At 50.7% G+C, this 19,815-nt stretch overlaps 1 protein-coding gene across 6 annotated transcripts in view; it reads right to left on the reverse strand.

Moving 5' to 3' along the window:
* Nucleotides 1-19,815, reverse strand: part of SNX29 (sorting nexin 29) — a 548,686-nt gene that overhangs the window by 264,167 nt on the left and 264,704 nt on the right. For all 6 annotated transcript variants that reach the window (XM_021088060.1, XM_021088058.1, XM_021088059.1 and 3 more), the window contains one exon: nt 5,497-5,603. In XM_021088060.1, the coding sequence (XP_020943719.1) occupies nt 5,497-5,603 (107 nt within the window). The remainder of the gene's footprint in view (nt 1-5,496; nt 5,604-19,815) is intronic.

Raw genomic sequence — 19,815 nt, forward strand, 5'->3', positions numbered from 1 at the left:
GGCTGTGACGCAGCCTCGGGACAGGGTGAAGAAGGCCACTGCCGTTGCGTAAAGGAGCTCATAGACATTTCCAAGGAAGCAGGAAGGAATCCTGGAGACAGACTCTACCCTCGGCTAAAAAGGAATCATTATTAACATTCAGGAAATCAGGAGCACCCTGCCCAGAGAAGGAACTGGAACCAGAACAGCTCTGGCCAGTTCACACAGGGGCAAAGAGAGAGTCCCCAGGACTCTGCTGCTGAATTAATGGCTTCTCAGGCACTCTGGCCACTCTTGTTTAATCCAGGTGTGAAAGCCCCAGGTGTCACAGTCCCACCTCCCCCCAGCCCAAAGGAGGGCTAAGGACCCAGATGGACTCCCTGCTGCCACAGCAGGTGAGGGTGGGAGTGGTCATTCCTCCAAAGGGCATCAGGACAGAGGGAGAAAAGAAAGCACAAAGGGACCTCCTGTCCACTGCAGACACTGAACCTGGCCCTTCATATCTCATGCTCAAAGCAACCCTCCAGGAGGTGTTATTGGCCCAATTTCACTGACAGAGAAACTGAGGCTTAGGGAGGTCAGGTGGCCTGCCCAGGAAGGCATGGCCGTGAGGGACCAGCGTGAGCTCGGTCTGACATGGGACACCTGTGCTCACCAAGCCACCAGGCTGAAGAAGGTGGTGCAAGACTAAAGCCCAGATGCCGCCGACATTCTACACTGCTCTTGACGGCACCTGCTGCAAGAGAGTGGGGAGATCTCTGAGGACGAGTCTGAATGAAGAGCACTGTCCTTGAAAGCGGTGGAGAAGAATCCTAGAGCAAATGGATCTTGGACAAGTCATTTATCCTCCAAACCCTTGGTGGGAACAAATCCATTTTCTCTGAGACCTAGATCTTCAAGAGGGTTGGGAAGTACACCAAAGAAGTTTCTGAGCCTCATCCCTAACAGTCCCAAAGAAAAGGAAAGGAATATTCTAGAAATTCCAGTGAGGTGCCCCAATTTTGCAAAACTGCTGTTAAACACATAGCTCTGGGACCCCATGAGGCGGCGGTAACTCTACCTCTGCCCTCGGGCATTTCAGCCCCGCCTCCTAATGATCGTAACAGATGTGTCTGCCTCACCCCTCAGGCCAGAGGGCCCTAGAGACAGGCTCTGCGTCCTGTTCATCTTTGTCACCTACAGCCAGCCCTGGTCACACAGATGCTACCCACAGATGAAACACCAACAACCGGGCAATCCAACAAAGAAGGAAATCTCGGTCTAGGGGTCGCATGCCATCGGAGGGACATCTGGCCTTCAGGCTCCCACCTCTGGTGGCTCATCTCCTAGAAGCATCACCTCTACTGCTCCCAGGGCGGGGGGAGCCACTGAAGGTGGAGGAAGAAGGCTTAGGAGGCACTCGATGAACAGGTGCTACATGAGTTGAACCAGGCGCCTGTCACTCAAAGGCCCCTTCAGACTCTCCACGCTGCCATTGCCCCCAAAACTGACTCTGCCAGAAAGAAGTGTGCCTTATCTGAACTTTCTTCTTCTTAGACATCGAATCCTTCCACTGGGACACGCCGAACCACAGAGGGGCCTTGGACAACCCACTCCCCCCATGAGAGTGCAGAGAAGTCCCGCCATCTCTCTTTAAACATGACCCTGAACAGCCACGACACGGACCAGCATCTGCTCGATAGTTATGGAGCTCCGACTGCATGCTGGAGCCCATTTAGGCAGCAAAGTGATGTCCCCGGCTCCCTCAAGGAGCCCCCAGCCTGGCATGCTGCTGCACATGGCTTCAGAAGCCGGTTACAACTGAGCACAGATGGGACATGCGCCCCGCTGCAGTCGCGAAGGGTATGGGACCAGCGCCCCCCCCACCCCCAGCACGACTGCAAAAGGCCCAGGAGCGGCGTTTCTGTTCAGCGGCTGCTGGCACCCTCCTCCTGCATCTCTCAGACGCTCCTGGTGGCTGGCCCTTCTCTTCACAGTCTCTTTTCTTCCCCTGCACCCGGCCTCCCAGAGCAGAACAGGATTAAGGCTTTGGCCTCTGGTACGAGGCCACCTGGGTGAGGCAAAGCCAGCTCTGCTCCTTACTAGCCAAGAAACCTTGGCCAAGCTACTTAACTTCTCGAAACTGTGTCTGTGAACAGTATCTCCCTCAGGGAACTCTGCTGAGGATGACAGGCATTCATCAGCGTAAAGCACAGTCACCAGAATTAAAAGCATGCACCTGCCGGCTAGCGGCTGATATTCCAGAGGCTCGACTACAATCGGTGTTTGGATATCCTGTTCTTTCCCGGCCAGGGTAGCCTACATGTGCCAGGATTCTCTTTTCCTTCTTGTTTTCAAAAGCTGACCACTGCAGGGTGTCTGGGACAACCTCTGCCCCTCCCGTCTTGGGCCCCCCATTCGCACCAGCTCCTCCCTGTGGTGCTGACTACGGGGCCTGAGCTGTCTATGCAGCGTGCAATGTGGATGTGCAGGTGGGTGGAATGTATTTAATGCTCTGAAAGAACCTAGAGAAAGATGGCTCAGGACCTCCCTCTTGGTTGGGATGAATCACAGAAGAGTCATTCAAGTGTTGGGGATTTTAAATAGTCCTATTCTTTTAAATGAAGTGGTTTTTCTTCCTTTGCCCTTTTGAAATGGAAAGAGGGGTGCAGGACGCTCCCCCTCACACTTTCATCACTTTCAAGGCACCACTGCAATGCGTGTTTCCAACTCTTCCTTGCTAATTTCTTTCTCAGTAAGATGGCATCACGGAGAATGGGCTGGATGAATGCCAGCATAGAGGCTGCGGTGAGGGTGAGGGTCGTGGCGTAAGGAGATGCTAATGCTGCTCCCACATCAGAGACTGACAGCAGCTCGCTCTGCAACCAGCGACAGAAGGAGAGACCTGCGCGGGGCAGCGGATGCCGCTGGGGGCCCAGCTCTGTCCAGCTCAGCCCTCCCCCAGCTCGTGGACCACAGCCATCGGCTCCACTGCTCCTAGGTAAGAGAACCACGGCAGAGGTGAAAGGCGGCTCCGGGCTGGCGGGAGCAGTCTGTCACCCTGAGCACCGCTCCCTCGGACGCGGCAGTTCAACACCGACCTCCCTCGCAGGTGACAGGAACAGCAGCAGTGGTACAAGGGGACAGTAACCTCCCATCGCACCTCCACCTTCCTGCACATGGCAGGGGGCAGGAGGGCACTGACACGGGGAGACATCTGTGGGGTCAAAGCGGAGGGTGACAGGGCAGCCACTGAACCCTGAACCCACCAAGCAACCAACAAAGCAAGCCGGCCCTGGTCCAACTATGGTGCTTCCTCGATGTGTCGAGCAGCCGGTTTCCCAGCCCTCTGGGCCCGTTTCTGCCTGGCGCCCAAAGGGGTCGAGGGACACAAGCACTGGTCTCTAAGCTGTGCGGGTCTGACGATGACTTTATATGTGGGCGCCTCACCCTGGTTCCCCCGAAAGGGACAGAAGCTCCAAGGCCTTTCACCCTGGTCAGAACGCTTCACCCTTCCTAGCTCAACAGCCCTCACTCAGCAAACCAGAGACACCCCTGTCCCCAGAGACCTTCATCTGCCTTCATTCAAGGGCGGTCCAGCATTTACCGCTTGTCAACAGACGGGCACAGAGATGAAAAGGACCGCCTCTGCCAGCCGGAGGTGGGGACCGCCAGGACTGTCACGATCCCGAGGGCCGCTCTCCTCCCCACCTGGGCTTTCTGCCACCAGCCAGCTCTGGTCTCCTGACCCCGAATAAGGACCCGTGGTCAGATGTCGTGGGGGGCAGACCCTGAGGACAGTCCCCTCAGGGCCCAGGCCCTCCCCTCCTGGTCTGACTCCTCCCCGGCTGCCTGTTTTTGCCAAGACCCGGGTCTGCCTCCCCTTGAGCTCGCTCAGAAGTCAAGTTGCTTCTAAAGTCCGCTCCCTTCCGTAGAGGCCACGTAGAAACCCATGAAACAGCCACAGGGGTGGCAGCCTGAACCATGGCAGGGCTCGGGGGCTCCCCAGCAAAGGCCCTGCCTCTGAGGCCCACCCCAGGTCGGGGGGGGGGGAATCTCCATGGCAACGTGGGTGTTTTTTTCCTGACTCAAAAACTAGAAGAACTGAATATAATTATACACGTATGTGCACACCCACGGACAAACACCACCGCCACGGGACCGCCACACGCACGCCTGTACATAATTTATGCATCAGTTACCGAATCAAAAACCTAGTCTCCCAGCTTTACCACGAGTGGTGCACCTTTAACAACCCAATGGAATGTGACCCAGAGATTTTTTTTGTTTTTTGTGGGTTTTTTGTCTTTTTGCCTCTTCTAGGGCCGCTTCCCATAGCATGTGGAGGTTCCCAGCTAGGGGTCGAATTGGAGTTATAGCCACCAGCCCACACCAGAGCCACAGCAACACCAGATCTGAGCTGCACCTGCAACCTACACCACAGCTCACGGCCACGCCGGGTCCTTAACCCACTGAGCAAGGCAAAGGATCGAACCTGTGTCCTTACGGTTCCTAGTCAGAGTCGTTAACCACTGAGACACAATGGGAACTCCAACGATCTCTTTCTTGAATGGTTACTCGCACGCACTAATGCTACTCGTCTACACAGTGTTCTTGTTTCTATCTTGGTTAGATTTTTTTACACTGGAGGGATACACACTTGAACCAAGGTACAGATTCAGAAAAGAAAAAAAAAAAAGAAAAACCTCTATGGCAATATAACCAGCACAGGGCTTTTTATGTACACCTTGCAGGGTTCCCTAGGAATCAGCACAAAACCGGCGAGGCTTGCTCCCTTCTGGGAGGCAGTTCCTTGTAACTTTGACAATGTTCTTCCGCAGATTCTTTTCAATCCCCCCAGGTCACATGCCTCCCCGCCTAAGACTCTGGCTCCTGAACGGGATGCGAGAAAATAGCTCATCTCATCCACATTTTCCCATTTCTCAGCACAAAGTTGGAGGGGATAATTCTCTTCTGTTTTGAATATATCGTCTCCAAATCCAAGGGCACAACTGCTTTCTTTTCTTTTCTTTTTTTGCATTTTAGGGCTGCACCCGCAGCACATGGAGGTTCCCAGGCTAGGGGTCAAGTCAGAGATACAGCTACCGGCCTGCACCAGAGCCCCAGTAACGCGGGATCCGAGCCGCATCTGTGACCTCCAACACGGCTCACGGCAACGCCAGGTCCTTGAGACACTGAGCGAGGCCAGGGATCGAACCCACATCCTCATGCTTACTCTTTGGAGGCATTTCCGCTGAGCTATGATTGGAACTCCTGTTTTCTTATTTTTAACATTAAATGTTGGTGTTTTTCCTCTTATCTCCTTGCCACAGCTTTCTAATTAAATGACATTTTTCCAAGAACCACCTCTTACTTCTATCAACTACACTGGTTTCACCATGTTGTGTTCTATTCATTGGGGCAGGGCGGAGTGTTCCACTGGCTGTTTCTTGAACATCTGTTTAACAGGCTGGGGCTTGGTCTGCAAAGTCCCCAAAGCCGCCTGTCGGGAATAAACGCAGACCCTGGCGGCCTTACCTCAATGAGCTTTCTCTCGTAGGAGCTCGCTAGTTCCTCGGACACTTCTCCCGGCTTCTGCTCAGTGACTGCCACTTCTCCATCAACATTCCAAAGATTTGGTACACCTTTAAGCAAGAAAGACAGTCCGTGAGTATTTTAACAGTAATCAAAAACAATTCTCTCAGTTAAAAAAGAAGGAAGGAAGGAAGGAAGGAAGGAAGGAAGGAAGGAAGGAAGGAAGGAAAGAAAAGAAAAGAAAAGAAAAGAAAAGAAAAGAAAAGAAAAGAAAAGAAAAGAAAAGAAAAAGAAAAAGAAAAAGAAAAAGAAAAAGAAAAAAAAATTCTCCTTTTCCAAATGGCTTCTTCAAAGAAAAGGCTCTTGTTCCAGGAGGGGTAAAATATCATGAATTGCTTCAACACTGCATCATTTTCACACACGTTCAAGAAAGTGAATATGACACTGTATTTAAAAACAGCATTACTCTCCTAGAGACAGACGCACAGGAGTCTGTGGAACGACCTTGACACCACTTTCCACTTCCAGGGAAAACATACAAGGCTCTGGCACACGGAAGAGAGCCTACACCTGCATCTTTTATGCTGGTCACATTTCCTTTTCCCCAACAGAAAAGTTTCCCAGGAGGTAGTGCCTGCCTAGAGCCCGCAGTGAAACGGTGGTGGGGCTCGGATTACATTTAGAACCAACAAGAACTCGCATCTATAAACTGTACGTGTATCGAAAGCAAGACAGCTTCTGGAAAAACTCTGAAACCAATGCACAAGGACAATGCAAAGACATCTGCAAGAGAGATCGGCCCCCGGGTCAGCGCAAGAATTAGCTCGGTAGGTGCCAGGGGCATTGTTTCTGCTACCAGACATCCATCCATAAACACCTGCTTTGTGGAGAAGAGTACAGAGACAGAAACCGGGGAGGAGCCAGAGAATTTCAAGAGAAGTAGAACAACAAAAGCAGGGAAGAGCTCCTGAGGAGCAGCTAAGGAAAAGACCCCCTGCTGTGATTCAAGACTACAGATCTGGGAGTTCCCATCATGGCGCAGTGGTTAACGAATCCGACTAGGAACCATAAGGTTGCAGGTTCGATCCCTGCCCTTGCTCAGTGGGTTATGGATCCGGTGTTGCTGTGAGCTGTGGTGTGGGTGGCAGACACAGCTCGGATCCCTTGTTGCTATGGCTCTGGCGTAGGCTGGTGGCTACAGCTCCAATTGGACCCCTAGCCTGGGAACCTCCACATGCCACAGGAGCAGCTAAAGAAAAGGCAAAAAGACAAAATAAATAAATAAATAAATAAAAGACTACAGATTTGGAGCTCCCATTGTGGCTCAGCAGAAACGAAACCAACTAGTATCCATGAGGACGCAGATTTGATCCTTGGCCTCACTCAGTAGGTTAAGGATCTGGCATTGCTATGAGCTATGATGCAGGTTGCAGATGCTGTTTGCATCCTCCATTGCTGTGGCTGTGTCATAGGCCAGCAGCTGTAGCTCCAATTTGACCCCAAGCCTAGGAACCTCCATATGCCGCGGGTAAGGCCCTTAAGACAAAGTACCAATCTGCCCCAATTCTGAAGTCAAGAAGCATCAGCAATGCAGACGCCTGTGTGTCCTGAGACCAGACACCTGGGTGCCCCAATCAAGTGTGATGAGACGGCAACAAGGGAAAAGAGGAAGCCAAGGCCAGACTTCCAGCTACTGGGATTTGAGGGAGGAGGACAGGCACTGAGGGAGAAGGTCAACCTGGAGAAAGGCTGAGCAAAAATGGGAGTCACTGCACCTGAACTGAGCTGCAGCTCTGCCCACAGCCCCACACCGAGCCCCCCGCAGGCTGGTCAGGGCCGCGGAGACAGCCAGGCCCTGGCTGAACAGTACAGAACATGCAGGAATAAAACCTCCAGATGTCTCCAATTCCAGGAGTGGCCAGGTTCAGCCACTACTGTGGGGAGTGACCTGGGTACAACCTGTTAAAGCTGACAGACGGGACATGTTAATTTACAGGCACATCTGCTCCAAACCTCATTAAAAGACCAATTAAAAACAATTCTTTCTCAAGGCACCACCCTTAAAGAAAAACAAGAATGAGAGAGAAAACAACACAGCAAAGTTTTAGAAGCTGAGAAGCAGACAGGTACCTGGTGTGAGACCTTACAGGCCTGAGAAAAGGTCGTTCTTAGCGGCAAGTGGGCAACTCCGAAAGCAACGTGCTTAAAACGAACAGCTCACACAAACTGTTAACACAAGACACTTCTAGAAGTGGAAGTGGACCCTGGCTAACAGTCAAAAGGAGGGATTAAAAAGTCAAATGCTATATGATATCACTTATATCTGGAATCTAATATATGGCACAAATTCGTGGACATGGAGAGCAGACTTGTGGTTGCCAAGGCGGAGGGGGAGGGAGTGGGATGGGCTGGGAGTCTGGGGTTCGTAGATGCAAACTATTGCCTTTGGAGAGATAAGCAATGAGACCCTGCTGTGTAGCAACAGGAACTATGTCTAGTCACTTGCGCTGGAGGATAATGTGAGAAAAAGAATGGATACATGTATGTGTGACTGGGTCGCTTTGCTGTTCAGTAGAAAATGGACAGAACACTTTAAAGCAGCTATAATGAAAAAAATAATCATTTTTAAAAATTTTATTAAAATTAAAAAAAAAGAAAAGAAAAAAGTATTTTAAGAAGCAACGAGCGGAAGACTATGGGTTTATTTTCTAGAAAAGATAGAAAAAAAAAAAAAAAAGTAGTCACGCCTGAGTTGAAGGTGGAGGTATTTTTATTGAAAACAGAGGTAAAAATAACACCCACCAAACTTCTGAAGTCCTCTCCTGCTTCTTCCCGCCCCCTCTCCCAGCACACACCTCTAAGCAAAGGAGCAGAAAGCCCTTTCCTAGGACTCGACCAGCCCCAAAGCAAAGACCTAAAGAGCCCAACGCGGGGGGCTTTCCGGGGAAGTGGCACAGCCCAGTCACCCCAACAAGAAGTGGTCATAGTTTTTAAATCGGTGTTTGAGTACCTCATTCCTACCTCTGAAAAGACAGCTAGAAGTCACCCCACATTTGAGACAAACGCCTAAGACGAAAGGGACCAGAATAAACACACAGAGAAATCAACTTGTAGGAAAGAAAAACTGAGCGAGAAGAACACTTCAAAAGCAAACTGCCAGCCACACTTCCAGGGAGAGAGGACAAGGTGTGACTGAGAAACAGGAAGAGGGGGAGATTCAAAAAGAACACAGAGAAGGGAGGGGGGAACCTTTGGAAAGGCAAACTTTTGACAGCATAAATGGAACACCACGTACAAGGGAAAAGGCCAAGGAATTCCTAGAGAACAGAGCCACGGGATGACACAACGGACAACACAAAAAGGAAATCGAGAATCACCACATCAGAAGAGCTCAAGATAGAAAAAATCACCGAGAGGAGGAAACCAAAGATACAAGTGGAGAAACGCCCCAGAAGCCGCAGACCCGACAGGTGAGGGTGAAGAGCGCGATGAGTGAGAGCCGCGGACACGGCGCAGAGCAGGAGGGCTCACACCCACGAGTGGAGGGCAGCACCCACAAAGGACGTAAGCTGGGACACACCAAGTGACATCGTCCACAGCCCGAGAGGAATGACTTCCAGCCCAGAATGACACACAAAGCCCAAGCCTTGAGGAGCGGGCGAAGGCGATCACAGGCAGGCAGGCTCCCACGACGATCACCTCCCACGCAGAGAAAGGGAGACATCTGGGAAGAGGCAAAGCACGGTGCCAAGACACAGGGGAGCCAACTCCCTGAGAAAACTCCTCAGGGTAACCAGTGTGGAGAAAACCCGAACGGCCATCCTGAATGGGTAGATGAGCAACATGCGGTACAGCCTTAGAGGGACTATTACTCAGCTTTAGTAAGAAATGACAAAGAATAAAATAAAAAAGAAAGAACTAAGAAGAAATGAAGTATGGGGAGGTCCCTGGCGGTCTAGTGGTTGGAACGCTGCCCGCTTTCTCACCACCGCAGCCCAGGTCCCATCCCTGGCCTGGGAACGGAGACCCCGCGTCAAGTCCGGCATGCGTGGGGCCAGAAGAAAAAGGGAGTGAAGCACTGACATGCGCTGCAACTCGGATGAACCCTGAAAACATGACGTGCAGTGAACAAAGCCAGACACAAAAGGCCTCATGGTGCGTGAGTCCACGAACTGTCCAGAGCAAGAACTGGTCTCCAGAGGCTGGAAGGAAAGAGAAGTGGGGAGTGATTCCAACGAGCGAAGAATTCCTTTGGGTGATAAAAATGCTATCATCTGAAATAAGATAGTTCAGGTGATAGTTATGGAAATACGAAATAATGATGATTGTAGGTGTCCACAGACAGATGAAAGGATAATGATGATGCGGTATATATATCCACACCGGAAAACTATTCAGCCATAAAAAATAAAATAATGCCATTTGCAGCAACAGGGATAGGCCCAGAGATTATTATCCTAAATGACGTGTGCCAGACAGAGAAAGAAAAATACTCTGTGTCACTTACATGTGGAATCTAAAACATGACACAAGTGAACTTAACTACAAAAGAGAAGCAGACTCACAGACGCATAGAACAGACCTGCGGCTGCCAAGGGGGAGGCGCGGGGGTGGAGGAATGGACTGAGAGTTTGGGGTGAGCAGATGCCAACCATTATACGCAGGATAGAGAAACACCAAGGTCCCACTGCAGAACACAGGGAACAACAGCCAACGTCCTGGAATAAACAACAGTGGAAAAGTATGAAAAAGAACATACTTATGTAACTGAATCACCTCTCTGTACACCTGACACAATACAACACTGTAAACCAACGGTACTTCAATTTCAAAAAAGAAAAAAGGGAAGAATGACAGTGGCACAACCTTGTGAATATGCCGAAGCCACGGAGGGGTGCACTTTAAATGGATGCATTTTAGACTGTGTGAATTATATCTCGACAAAAGAGGAGCAGGAGTGAGTGAGAGAGCACAGCACCCAGAGGAGTCAGGCTTCTTCCAGCTACAAGTCACAGGGCTCCAGGAGAGTTGACCTGACGATGACACTAATTCCTCCAAACCTGAACAGACTGAGGAGATTATGTAACTGAGGGAGCATCTGGAGGTGAATCAGTGATAAGGGTGTAGAACACCAGCAAAATCTAAAAACGAAAACAGGTTAAGTATCAATTCAAGAAACCGAAAAAGTTGTGCAAAAATAATGAGCTTGCATCTCATGGCTCAGCTGTGGAGAGTGTTTTCGGAGTTGTAAGAGTGTAACTGGGGCTCACTGATGGGACCAAAATGATAACGACGGTGCTAGATTCAATCACAGCTGGAGGGGTGTGTGTGTGTGTGTGTGTGTGTGCGTGCGTGTGTGTGCATATGTGTGTGTGTGTGTGTACTTCAAGGCCACAGAGGATCAGAGAATGCTACCCTTCATCTTCCACAGTGAGAAACCAATAAACAACACCTACAAAAACCAACGAGTAGCAATAAATACATATTATTCAGAGATATCAAAGTAACTACCAAAAGAATCAGTTAAAAAGTGTGAAGCAGGAGTTCCCGTTGTGGCACAGTGGTTAACGAATCCGATTAGGAACCATGAGGTTGCCGGTTCGATCCCTGGCCTCGCTCAGTGGGTTAAGGATCTGGTGTGGCTGTGAGCTGTGGTGTAGGTTGCAGACGTGGCTTGGATCCCTTGTTGCTGTGGCTCTGGCGTAGGCCAGCGGCTACAGCTCCGATTAGACCCCTAGCCTGGGAACCTCCATATGCCACGGTAGCAGCCCTAGAAATGGCAAAAAAAAAAGAGACAAAAAAAGACAAAAAAAAAAGTGTGAAGCAGCTGCTGATCAGGCCTTGGGAGTTCCCGTTATGGCTCAGTGGAAACAAACCCAACTAGTATACATGAGGCTGTGGGTTCGATCCCTGGCCTTGCCCAGTGGGTCGGGGATCTGGCATGGCCATGACCTGTGGTGGAGATCCCATATTCCTGTGGCTGTGGTGTAGGCCGACAGCCGTAGCTCCAATTCAATTCCCTAGCCTGCGAATTTCCATATGCCATAGTGTGGCCCTAAAAAGCAAAACAAAAAAAAAAAAATAAAAACAAAAGAAGTATCAGGTCTTTTATCATAAGGCTATGTACAAAACTTAAAAAAAAAAAAAAAACTTGGGAGTTCCCATTGTGGCTCAGAGGTAACAAAACCGACTAGTATCCATGAGAACATGGGTTCGATCCCCGGCCTCGCTCAGTGGGTTAGGGATCCGGCATTGCCGAGAGCTGTGGTGTAAGTTGCAGACGTGGCTCGGGTCTGGCACTGCTGTGGCTGTGGTGTAGGCCGGCGGCTACAGCTCCAATTCGACCCCTAGCCTGGGAACTTCCATATGTGGCCCTAAACGGCAAAATAAATGGGGGGGGGGTATTTTTCACAATACTGGAATAATGTGTACGGAAACCCAAAAGACCCTGAATAGCAAAGAAACCTGAATAAAGAAGAACAGAGCTGGAGGTCTGACCCTCCCCAACTTCAGGCGCCACTACACTGCTGCAGTGGCCCCAGCGGTACCGACCTATGGCACGGAGATCAGTGGAACGGGACAGAGAGACAAGAGATAAACCCCATCAGTCAATTAATCTCCAACAAAGGAAGACAAAAGGTGCAATGGGGGAAAGACAGTCTTTTCTGGACGGGGTTCTGGGACTTCCCGTGTGGCTCACAACGTAACGACTCGGCGTTGCCTCTACAGTTAGTGGTTCTGGGCAAACTGGACAGCCACCTGGAGAGAAACGAAATCAGAGCATCTTCTCACACCACACACGAAAATAACCTTAACATGACCTTGACACCTAAACATAAGACAGAAACCATGATCCTCAGAGAAGAGCACACAGGCAGAACCCCGTCTGACATAACCGTTAGCAATACTTTTTTTGGATGTGTCTCTTAGAGCAAAGGAAACAAAAGCAAAAATAAACACATGGGGCCTGATTAAATTTAAAAGCTTTTGCACAGCAAAGGAAAGCACTGACAAAACAGAAATACAGCCTAGTGAATGGGAGAAAACATTTGCGAATGACATGACCGATAAAGGGTAAATATCCAAAAACAACATTTAAAAAAAAACACAAACTTAATTAAAAAATGGTTGGAAGACTGAATAGACATGTTCCCAAAGATATTCAGATGGTCAACACATGAAAAGCTGTTCAATATCACTAATCATCAGAAAAATGCAAATCAAAACCACAAATGAGGTTTCACCTCACACTTGTCACACTGGCCATCACCAAAAAGACCACAAATAAATGTTGTCCAGATGTAAATTAGTGCAGCCTCTGTGGAAAACGGTATGGCGGCTCCTCAAAAACACTGAAAAGAGAACTGTGACATGATCCAGCAATTGCATTCCTGGGACTATATCTGAAGAAAGCAAGAACACGAATTCGAAAGGATACACGCAGCCCCATGTTCACAGCAGCGTATTTACAATAGTCAAGATATGGAAGCAACCTACGTGTCCATCAGCAGATGGATGGCTAAGGAAGATGCTGTTACAGACCTGGCACACCTCCTTGTGACCAGCAGAAGGGACAAGACAGACAACAAGAGACACAACACAAACACTATTGAGCCATAAAAAGACTGAAATTTTGTCACTTGCAAGAACATGAATGGACCTGGAGGGTATTAACCTTAGAGAAATCAGTCAGACAAAGACAAATACTGTATGTCACTGCTTACTTGTAGAATCTAAAGACAAAACAAATGATTTGAACACAATAGAAACAGACCTATAGACACAGAGAACAAACCCATGGGTACCAGCGGGGAGAGGGAAGAGGGGAGAGGCCAGAAAGGGGTGGGGAATTAAGACGTACAAACTATTACAGATAAAGTAAGTAAGTTACAAGGATATATTGTATAGCACAGAGAATAGAGCCAGTATTTTATAGTAACTTTAAATGGAGTATAAGCTAGAAAAATTTTGAGCCACTATGCTGTCTATAATATTGTAAATCAACTACACTTCAATTTCTAACACTTAAATATTTTCTATAAAAAGCAGAATTTAGGAGTTCCTGTCATGGCTCGGTGGTTAACGAATCCAACTAGGAGCCATGAGGTTGCGGGTTTGATCCCTGGCCTTGCTCAGTGGGTTAAGGTCCGGCGTTGTCATGAGCTATGGTATAGGTTGCAGATGTGGCTCGGATCCCGCGTTGCTGTGGCTCTGGGAACCTCCATATGCCGTGGGAGCAGCCCTAGAAAAGGCAAAAAGACAAAAAATTTTAAAAATTTAAAAATAAAAATAGGAGTTCCCGTCGTGGCGCAGTGGTTAACGAATCCGACTAGGAACCATGAGGTTGCGGGTTCGGTCCCTGCCCTTGCTCAGTGGGTTAACGATCCGGCGTTGCCGTGAGCTGTGGTGTAGGTTGCAGACGCGGCTCGGATCCCGCGTTGCTGTGGCTCTGGTGTAGGCCGGTGGCTACAGCTCCGATTCAACCCCTAGCCTGGGAATCTCCATATGCCGCGGGAGCGGCCCAAGAAATAGCAACAACAACAACAACAACAACAACAAGAGACAAAAGACAAAAGACAAAAAAAATAAAAAAATAAATAAAAAAAATAAAAATAAAAAGCAGAATTCGAAAGGAGGCTGCAGTTGGCAAAGGGAGATGAGACAGCATCTGCGCCCGTCAGAGCAGGGCAGGAGCCCCCGTCAGGGAGCTGGATGGAGCTGGTTAGCAGGGCCTGGCGCTAGCACCTGTCGAAGGTGTGACAAGCGTATGACAGCATCGGACTCTGTGCTCTCCAAATACCCTCCTGATGGTGGCCTGACGCTGGCTGCTTTCCTGAGAGGGAGGCCCTGCCAATCAGGAAGGCATGGCCACCCCACCTGCTTGATCTCTGCACGGCCTGTGAGACGTCAGCCCCTGGCCGTCTGTCCTCTGGCACCAGGTCCTCTGTGGGAATATTTAAGAGAAATCAACCATCTCCTGCCCTGCAGGAAGCAGATGCATAAACAAGCTTTTTAACCTTCAAGACTAGGGGTGGACCTTAGGTAGCCATGGATTCATCTCTGCTCAGAGTATCCGAGCTGTACACACTACCTGTCTGTCAGTTCAGGAAAACAAAAAACAAACAAATGGGATTTGGTATGCTCCATCACTGCAGGCATCCCTGCAGTGGGGTTGTGGGGGGGGGGTGGGCTTTGAATGTGTGCCCAGCAGACTGGGGCAACTACCGTACTGAGGCCAAAACATAAACATGGGTCCAAAGGCATGAAGAAGTGAGGGCTGTGTTTCATTCGCTAAACATCTGAAAGCTACCTCCACACACAAGGGGTTCTCAGAAAAATGAAACAGGGATACTGCTTCACCTGGGAGTTCCCATCATGGCTCAGCGGTCAATGAACCTGACGAAGATCCATGAGGATGTGGGCTCGATCCTGGCCTCGCTCAGTGGGTTAAGGATCCGGTGTTGCCGTGAGCTGTGGTGTAGGCCGCACACACAGCTCAGATCCTGAGCTGCTGCGGCTGTGGTGTAGGCTGGCACCTGCAGCTCCAATTAAACCCCTAGCCTTGGAACCTCCATATGCCGCAGGAGGCCTAAAAAGACCAAAAAAAAAAAAAAAAAAAAAAAAAAAAGATATTGCTTCCCCTTACTCAGCTCTTTGGGGTTACCCAGAATCTTCAGAACCCAGCTCATCAGAGCCTCCCTACTGAGCTCAGTCTGGCCGCCTTAGCTTTGCGCCGAAGGTGAAAACGTTTACGTGTGTCTAGTACACAGTGTCCCAAACCCAGGCAACCTAGTCAACACTCACGTCATTACAAGCAAAGTCTACCCGTCTTTTACTTGCCCGTCTTCTGAGTAGCCAGCAATTCTCTTTGGCATGCCCAGGACAAGGTCACCCCAGAAGCTAAATCGAAAAACCTGCCCAAAACAATAAGCCGTCTCTCTATAAATCCAAAGAGACACTAAAACTGTGTTTGGCAGAAGCACAACATTTACTTACTTGAGCTCAGAACTTTGTCTCAGGTTCCAGAAAGGCTGCAGGTCTGCTAGCAGCACTGGCAGGTCATTGAAACTCAGACAACCTGCAGGCATTTCAGCCCTGGGCAGCCCGGCGCCGTGTCTGCGGCAAGTCGCCCACAATGAGCAGGCTCTGTGCTGGTCTCACTGGCAGGCAAGGCACCAGAGAACACATCGGGGGAGGGGGGCGGGGGGGGGGGCGCTGCCTGAGTTATTTTAAGCAAAACTTCAAATACCATAGAGAACAGTGTGGCCAACGGTATGAGAAGGTTACTGCTTTGCTTTCAATTTAACAAGCTTAGCGTGACCCCAGAGGCAAACAGGATGAGATGCCGGTGGTGAAAGAGGATAAAGAACCATTTTTACAAGCAGAGAGGGTTCCCTTGAACATTCGAGGGATAAAAGGAGGTGGGCCAGGTCTGTAAGGGCAGGCTGGGTTGGGTGGGATGGGCACCGGGGCCACTTCAAGCTGGCAGAGGAGAACAGTTCCTCCCGGGCAGGCGACAATGATCCTTACCAGACAGCCGGCACCCACGCTTGTGCCAGCAAAGGAAACAGTTGCTTAGTCACAGCATCCACCACTCTCTAAGTATTCACCGCAACAAGAAGTGAGCACGGCCAACGAGCCCATGTGAGCTCTGCCATCAGACAGATACCAGGTGCAAAGTGTGGCTCCAGCACTTGCAGGTAAGGGACCCTGGACACGTCTTTCCATCATTCACTCAACAACTAGCTGCTTGAGATTTATGACATGCCAGGCATGAGACGCTGGATGCTTACTACGGGGTTGGGGGGAGTAGGCAATGCCAGGATGAAGCTTACACTCAAGCGGGAGACTCAGAACAAAAAACTCTTTAACATGTGAGGCTGTAGGAAACGCGATGGGAAGGTTAACATGATGGCCAAGGAACGCTAATCAAACCAAGCACAAGGACAGGCCTGGCCACAGAGCTACCGTATGAGCAGAAACCAGAACAAGGGGGGACGGAGCCATGCAAAGCCCTGGGGACGACAGCAAGAGCAAAGGCCCCGAGGCAGACAGAGGCCTTAGGTGTTCCAGAAGCAGCAGGGCGGCCAGTGCAGCTGAGGGAGAACGCGTGAGGAAGGGGTGCAGGGGAGATGGCAGGGCCTGCAGGCTGTGGTACTGCACTCTGAGTGAAACGGGAAGCCTCTGGAAGATTCTGAACAGCAGGCGGAATGATCAGACGTCTTTTTTTTTTTTTTTTTTTTGTCTTTTTGCTATTTCTTGGGCCGCTCCCGCGGCATATGGAGGTTCCCAGGCTAGGGGTCTAAGCGGAGCCACAGCCACCGGCCTACACTAGAGCCACAGCAACGAGGGATCCGAGCCGCGTCTGCAACCCACACCACAGCTCAAGGCAATGCCAGATCATTAACCCACTGAGCAAGGGCAGGGACCGAACCTGCAACCTCATGGTTCCTAATCGGATTCGTTAACCACTGCGCCATGACGGGAACTCCCAGACGTCTTTTTTTAAGATAGCTCTACACGACATATGAAGGGGTTCGTGTGGAGGCTGGGAGGGGAGGCGGAGTGGGTGGGGTGGGGGGCGGGGACACAGCTCGGGTCTCCGTTTGAGGGCGAACTTGCCAGTGCACAGGCAGCAAGGTGTGCGGTCGGCTGACGACCTCTAGCGACAGCACCTTCCAGGTGTGCTCCTCCTGTGGGGTAGCCCTGGCCAGTGGCTGCGCACAGAGGGCTATCTCTAGGCAACGTGGGACCCCTCTAAAAAGTCCTCTTGGCACAGAGCTCCCACTGGGCTGGGCGGGCAAGACCTTATTAGATCTGCATCCAAGTCTGAGGCTTTCCCTGCCTGCCGCTGCCCCCTTTATCTCAGAGGCATCACCCCCAGGACTCCTCCCACATGCCTTTGTCACAGCATCTTCTTCCTCGAGAGTCCAGGGCACAGAGCTGGCTGCGATGCCAAGGCAGTGGGCCATGCAAGAGGCGAGGATGCTGGACTATGGCGACAGCAACAGGTGTCGTGACAAAGAGCGGAAGAAGGCGAGCAGGAAGTCAGTAAGAATTGCTGAGAGATTTGACGTGGGGGGCGGGGGTTGGGGGAATTTTGGGCCTCAGGAGCCTGGAGGAATGGAGTCGTCATTTCACTGGGCTGAGGAAGATGGGGGAAGGGGCAGGTGTGCAGGGAAGGGGCGAGGGACCAGGGCCTTGGTTCTCTGACAAGCGACGTTTGATATGACCATGAGCCATCTGCAAAGAACTATCACAAAGGCAGGAGCATCTGAGTCTGGAGTTTGGGGGAGGAATCAGGCTTGAAGGGACAAAATTAGGAGATGAGAACATGAAGATGCTAAGAACCACAAAACTAGAGGAGACGACCCGAACTTTGAAAGCTGGATTTCCTCCAGCTGTCAAATAATAAGTTGGAATAATAACAGCCCCAACCCCCACGCACCGCAGGATGCAACAGCACAATGCAGACAGAGCACTCAGTGTCATGTGGCCAGGACAGATGTTGTCCCCGCTGGGGCCACGCTTCAACCGTGATTCTGCCTCTCTAGGCGCACAGCTGAGCACATCGCTAGGTTACATACTGCTCTCCCAACAAACATGCCCTGTCGTTACAATTAACCCCAGGAAAATGTGTCCAAGGGGTTAAGGGATTGGCCCAAGATCAGACAGCCACCCAAGGGCTGAACCCGGACTTAAACTCAAGCCCGTGTTCCTTCCCCCGCAACACACGGCCCCAGGCCGGTCAGGAGCTGCGTGAGCGAGCAGCGCTCCCTCTCTGGCTTAGACCCTTGTCCCGCAGGCAGTCATGAGGCCAAAAGCTAAGGAGAGGCCGGGGCTTCTCTCTCCCTGCCCTGCTCCTGGTCACAGCACAGACAGAGGAGACCCCACACTGTCACTAGCCCCACACAACCAGGTGTCGCCAGAGCAGCAAGGGCCTGACCTCTCTCAGGAGGGTTTCTGTGGGGGGATCTTCTGAGTCACCACTGAACAAGTTTGGGCTTTTGCGGGGTGGGGCGACCTTGGCTGCTGGTCAGCTAATTTCGACCTTGGGGAAGGGACTCTCTCAAACTGAGAAGTCTTTTTGTGTGTGCTTTTTAGAGCCGCACCCACGGCACATGGAGGTTCCCAGGCCAGGGGTTGAAACTGGAGCTGCAGCTGCCGGCCTACACCACAGCAAAGGCAACGCGGGATCCTTAACCCACTGAGCAAGGCCAGGGATTGAACCCGGATCCCCGTCAGGTTCATTAACTACTGAGCCATGAAGGGAACTCTCAAATGGAGAAATCTTAATTCACCTTACTTTCCTGTGAGAAGCCAGGCCACAGGGCTGGGGAAAGATGGTGGAGACAGATGAGAGGTCGGGGCGCTGGAGGGGCACGGCGGCTCCCAGCTAGAGCGGGACAGCACAGACAGGCTACGGGAGCCACAGAGGCGCAGAGCTGCTGCTCTGTAGCCCCGCGAGCAGAGCCCACCGACGACGACGGACGGACAGCCTCTCTCCTGCGGCTCCAACGACCACTGGGGAGCCTCCCACTGCAGACACGAGGAAAGACAGATGGGGCTTCTCTGCCAACACCGTCAGCGGTGGACACAGCAGCACACGCCCCAGTCGACCCGTTTCAAACTCCTACCCTCTTCCCGACTCGCCACACGGCCCCACTCCTCTGGGGGCTGCCACAGACCTCCCTGGCCACGTGCTGAAATCCCAGAGGAAGCCTACTTCCCTACATGCATATCACACACACACACACACACACACACACACACTTATATAAGGTTGCCTGCTCATGGGTAAATACACATTGCAAACCCTCCAGAAAGTTGAAACCTAATTCTCCAAAAACTTGATCTACACCCAGCCACGTCACAGAGCACTGATTCTGTGGTTAAAAACAGGGCGCAAATCATCTTCGATGTAGGAAAAGAATCTGAAAGAGAATGGATGTAGGCACATCTGTATCCGGGTCACTCTGTTGTGATTCTAAAATAGACAATTACAAAATTATCAAAACACTGGAAATCAACTATACTTCACTAAAATTTTTGAAAATGAAAAACAAAAACAAAACAAAAAAACCAAGGGACACGTGATAGCCAAGCTAAGAAAATGTCACCCAAACAAGGTCGTAACAAGTGACATTCACAGCAACAAAATCTATCTGGTGGCGGGGGGAGGAGGGGGCAGCACCAGGGACCATAGGACGGAGAGGATAGACAGGGGATACTTTCTCATTTTATTTTTATTTATTTATTTTGCTTTTTAGGGCCAGACCCAGGCTAGGGGTGGAATCGGAGCTACAGCTGCTAGCCTGCACC

This window comes from Sus scrofa, chromosome 3 (genome assembly GCF_000003025.6).
Source record: "Sus scrofa isolate TJ Tabasco breed Duroc chromosome 3, Sscrofa11.1, whole genome shotgun sequence".
NCBI classification, from domain to species: Eukaryota; Metazoa; Chordata; class Mammalia; order Artiodactyla; family Suidae; genus Sus; species Sus scrofa.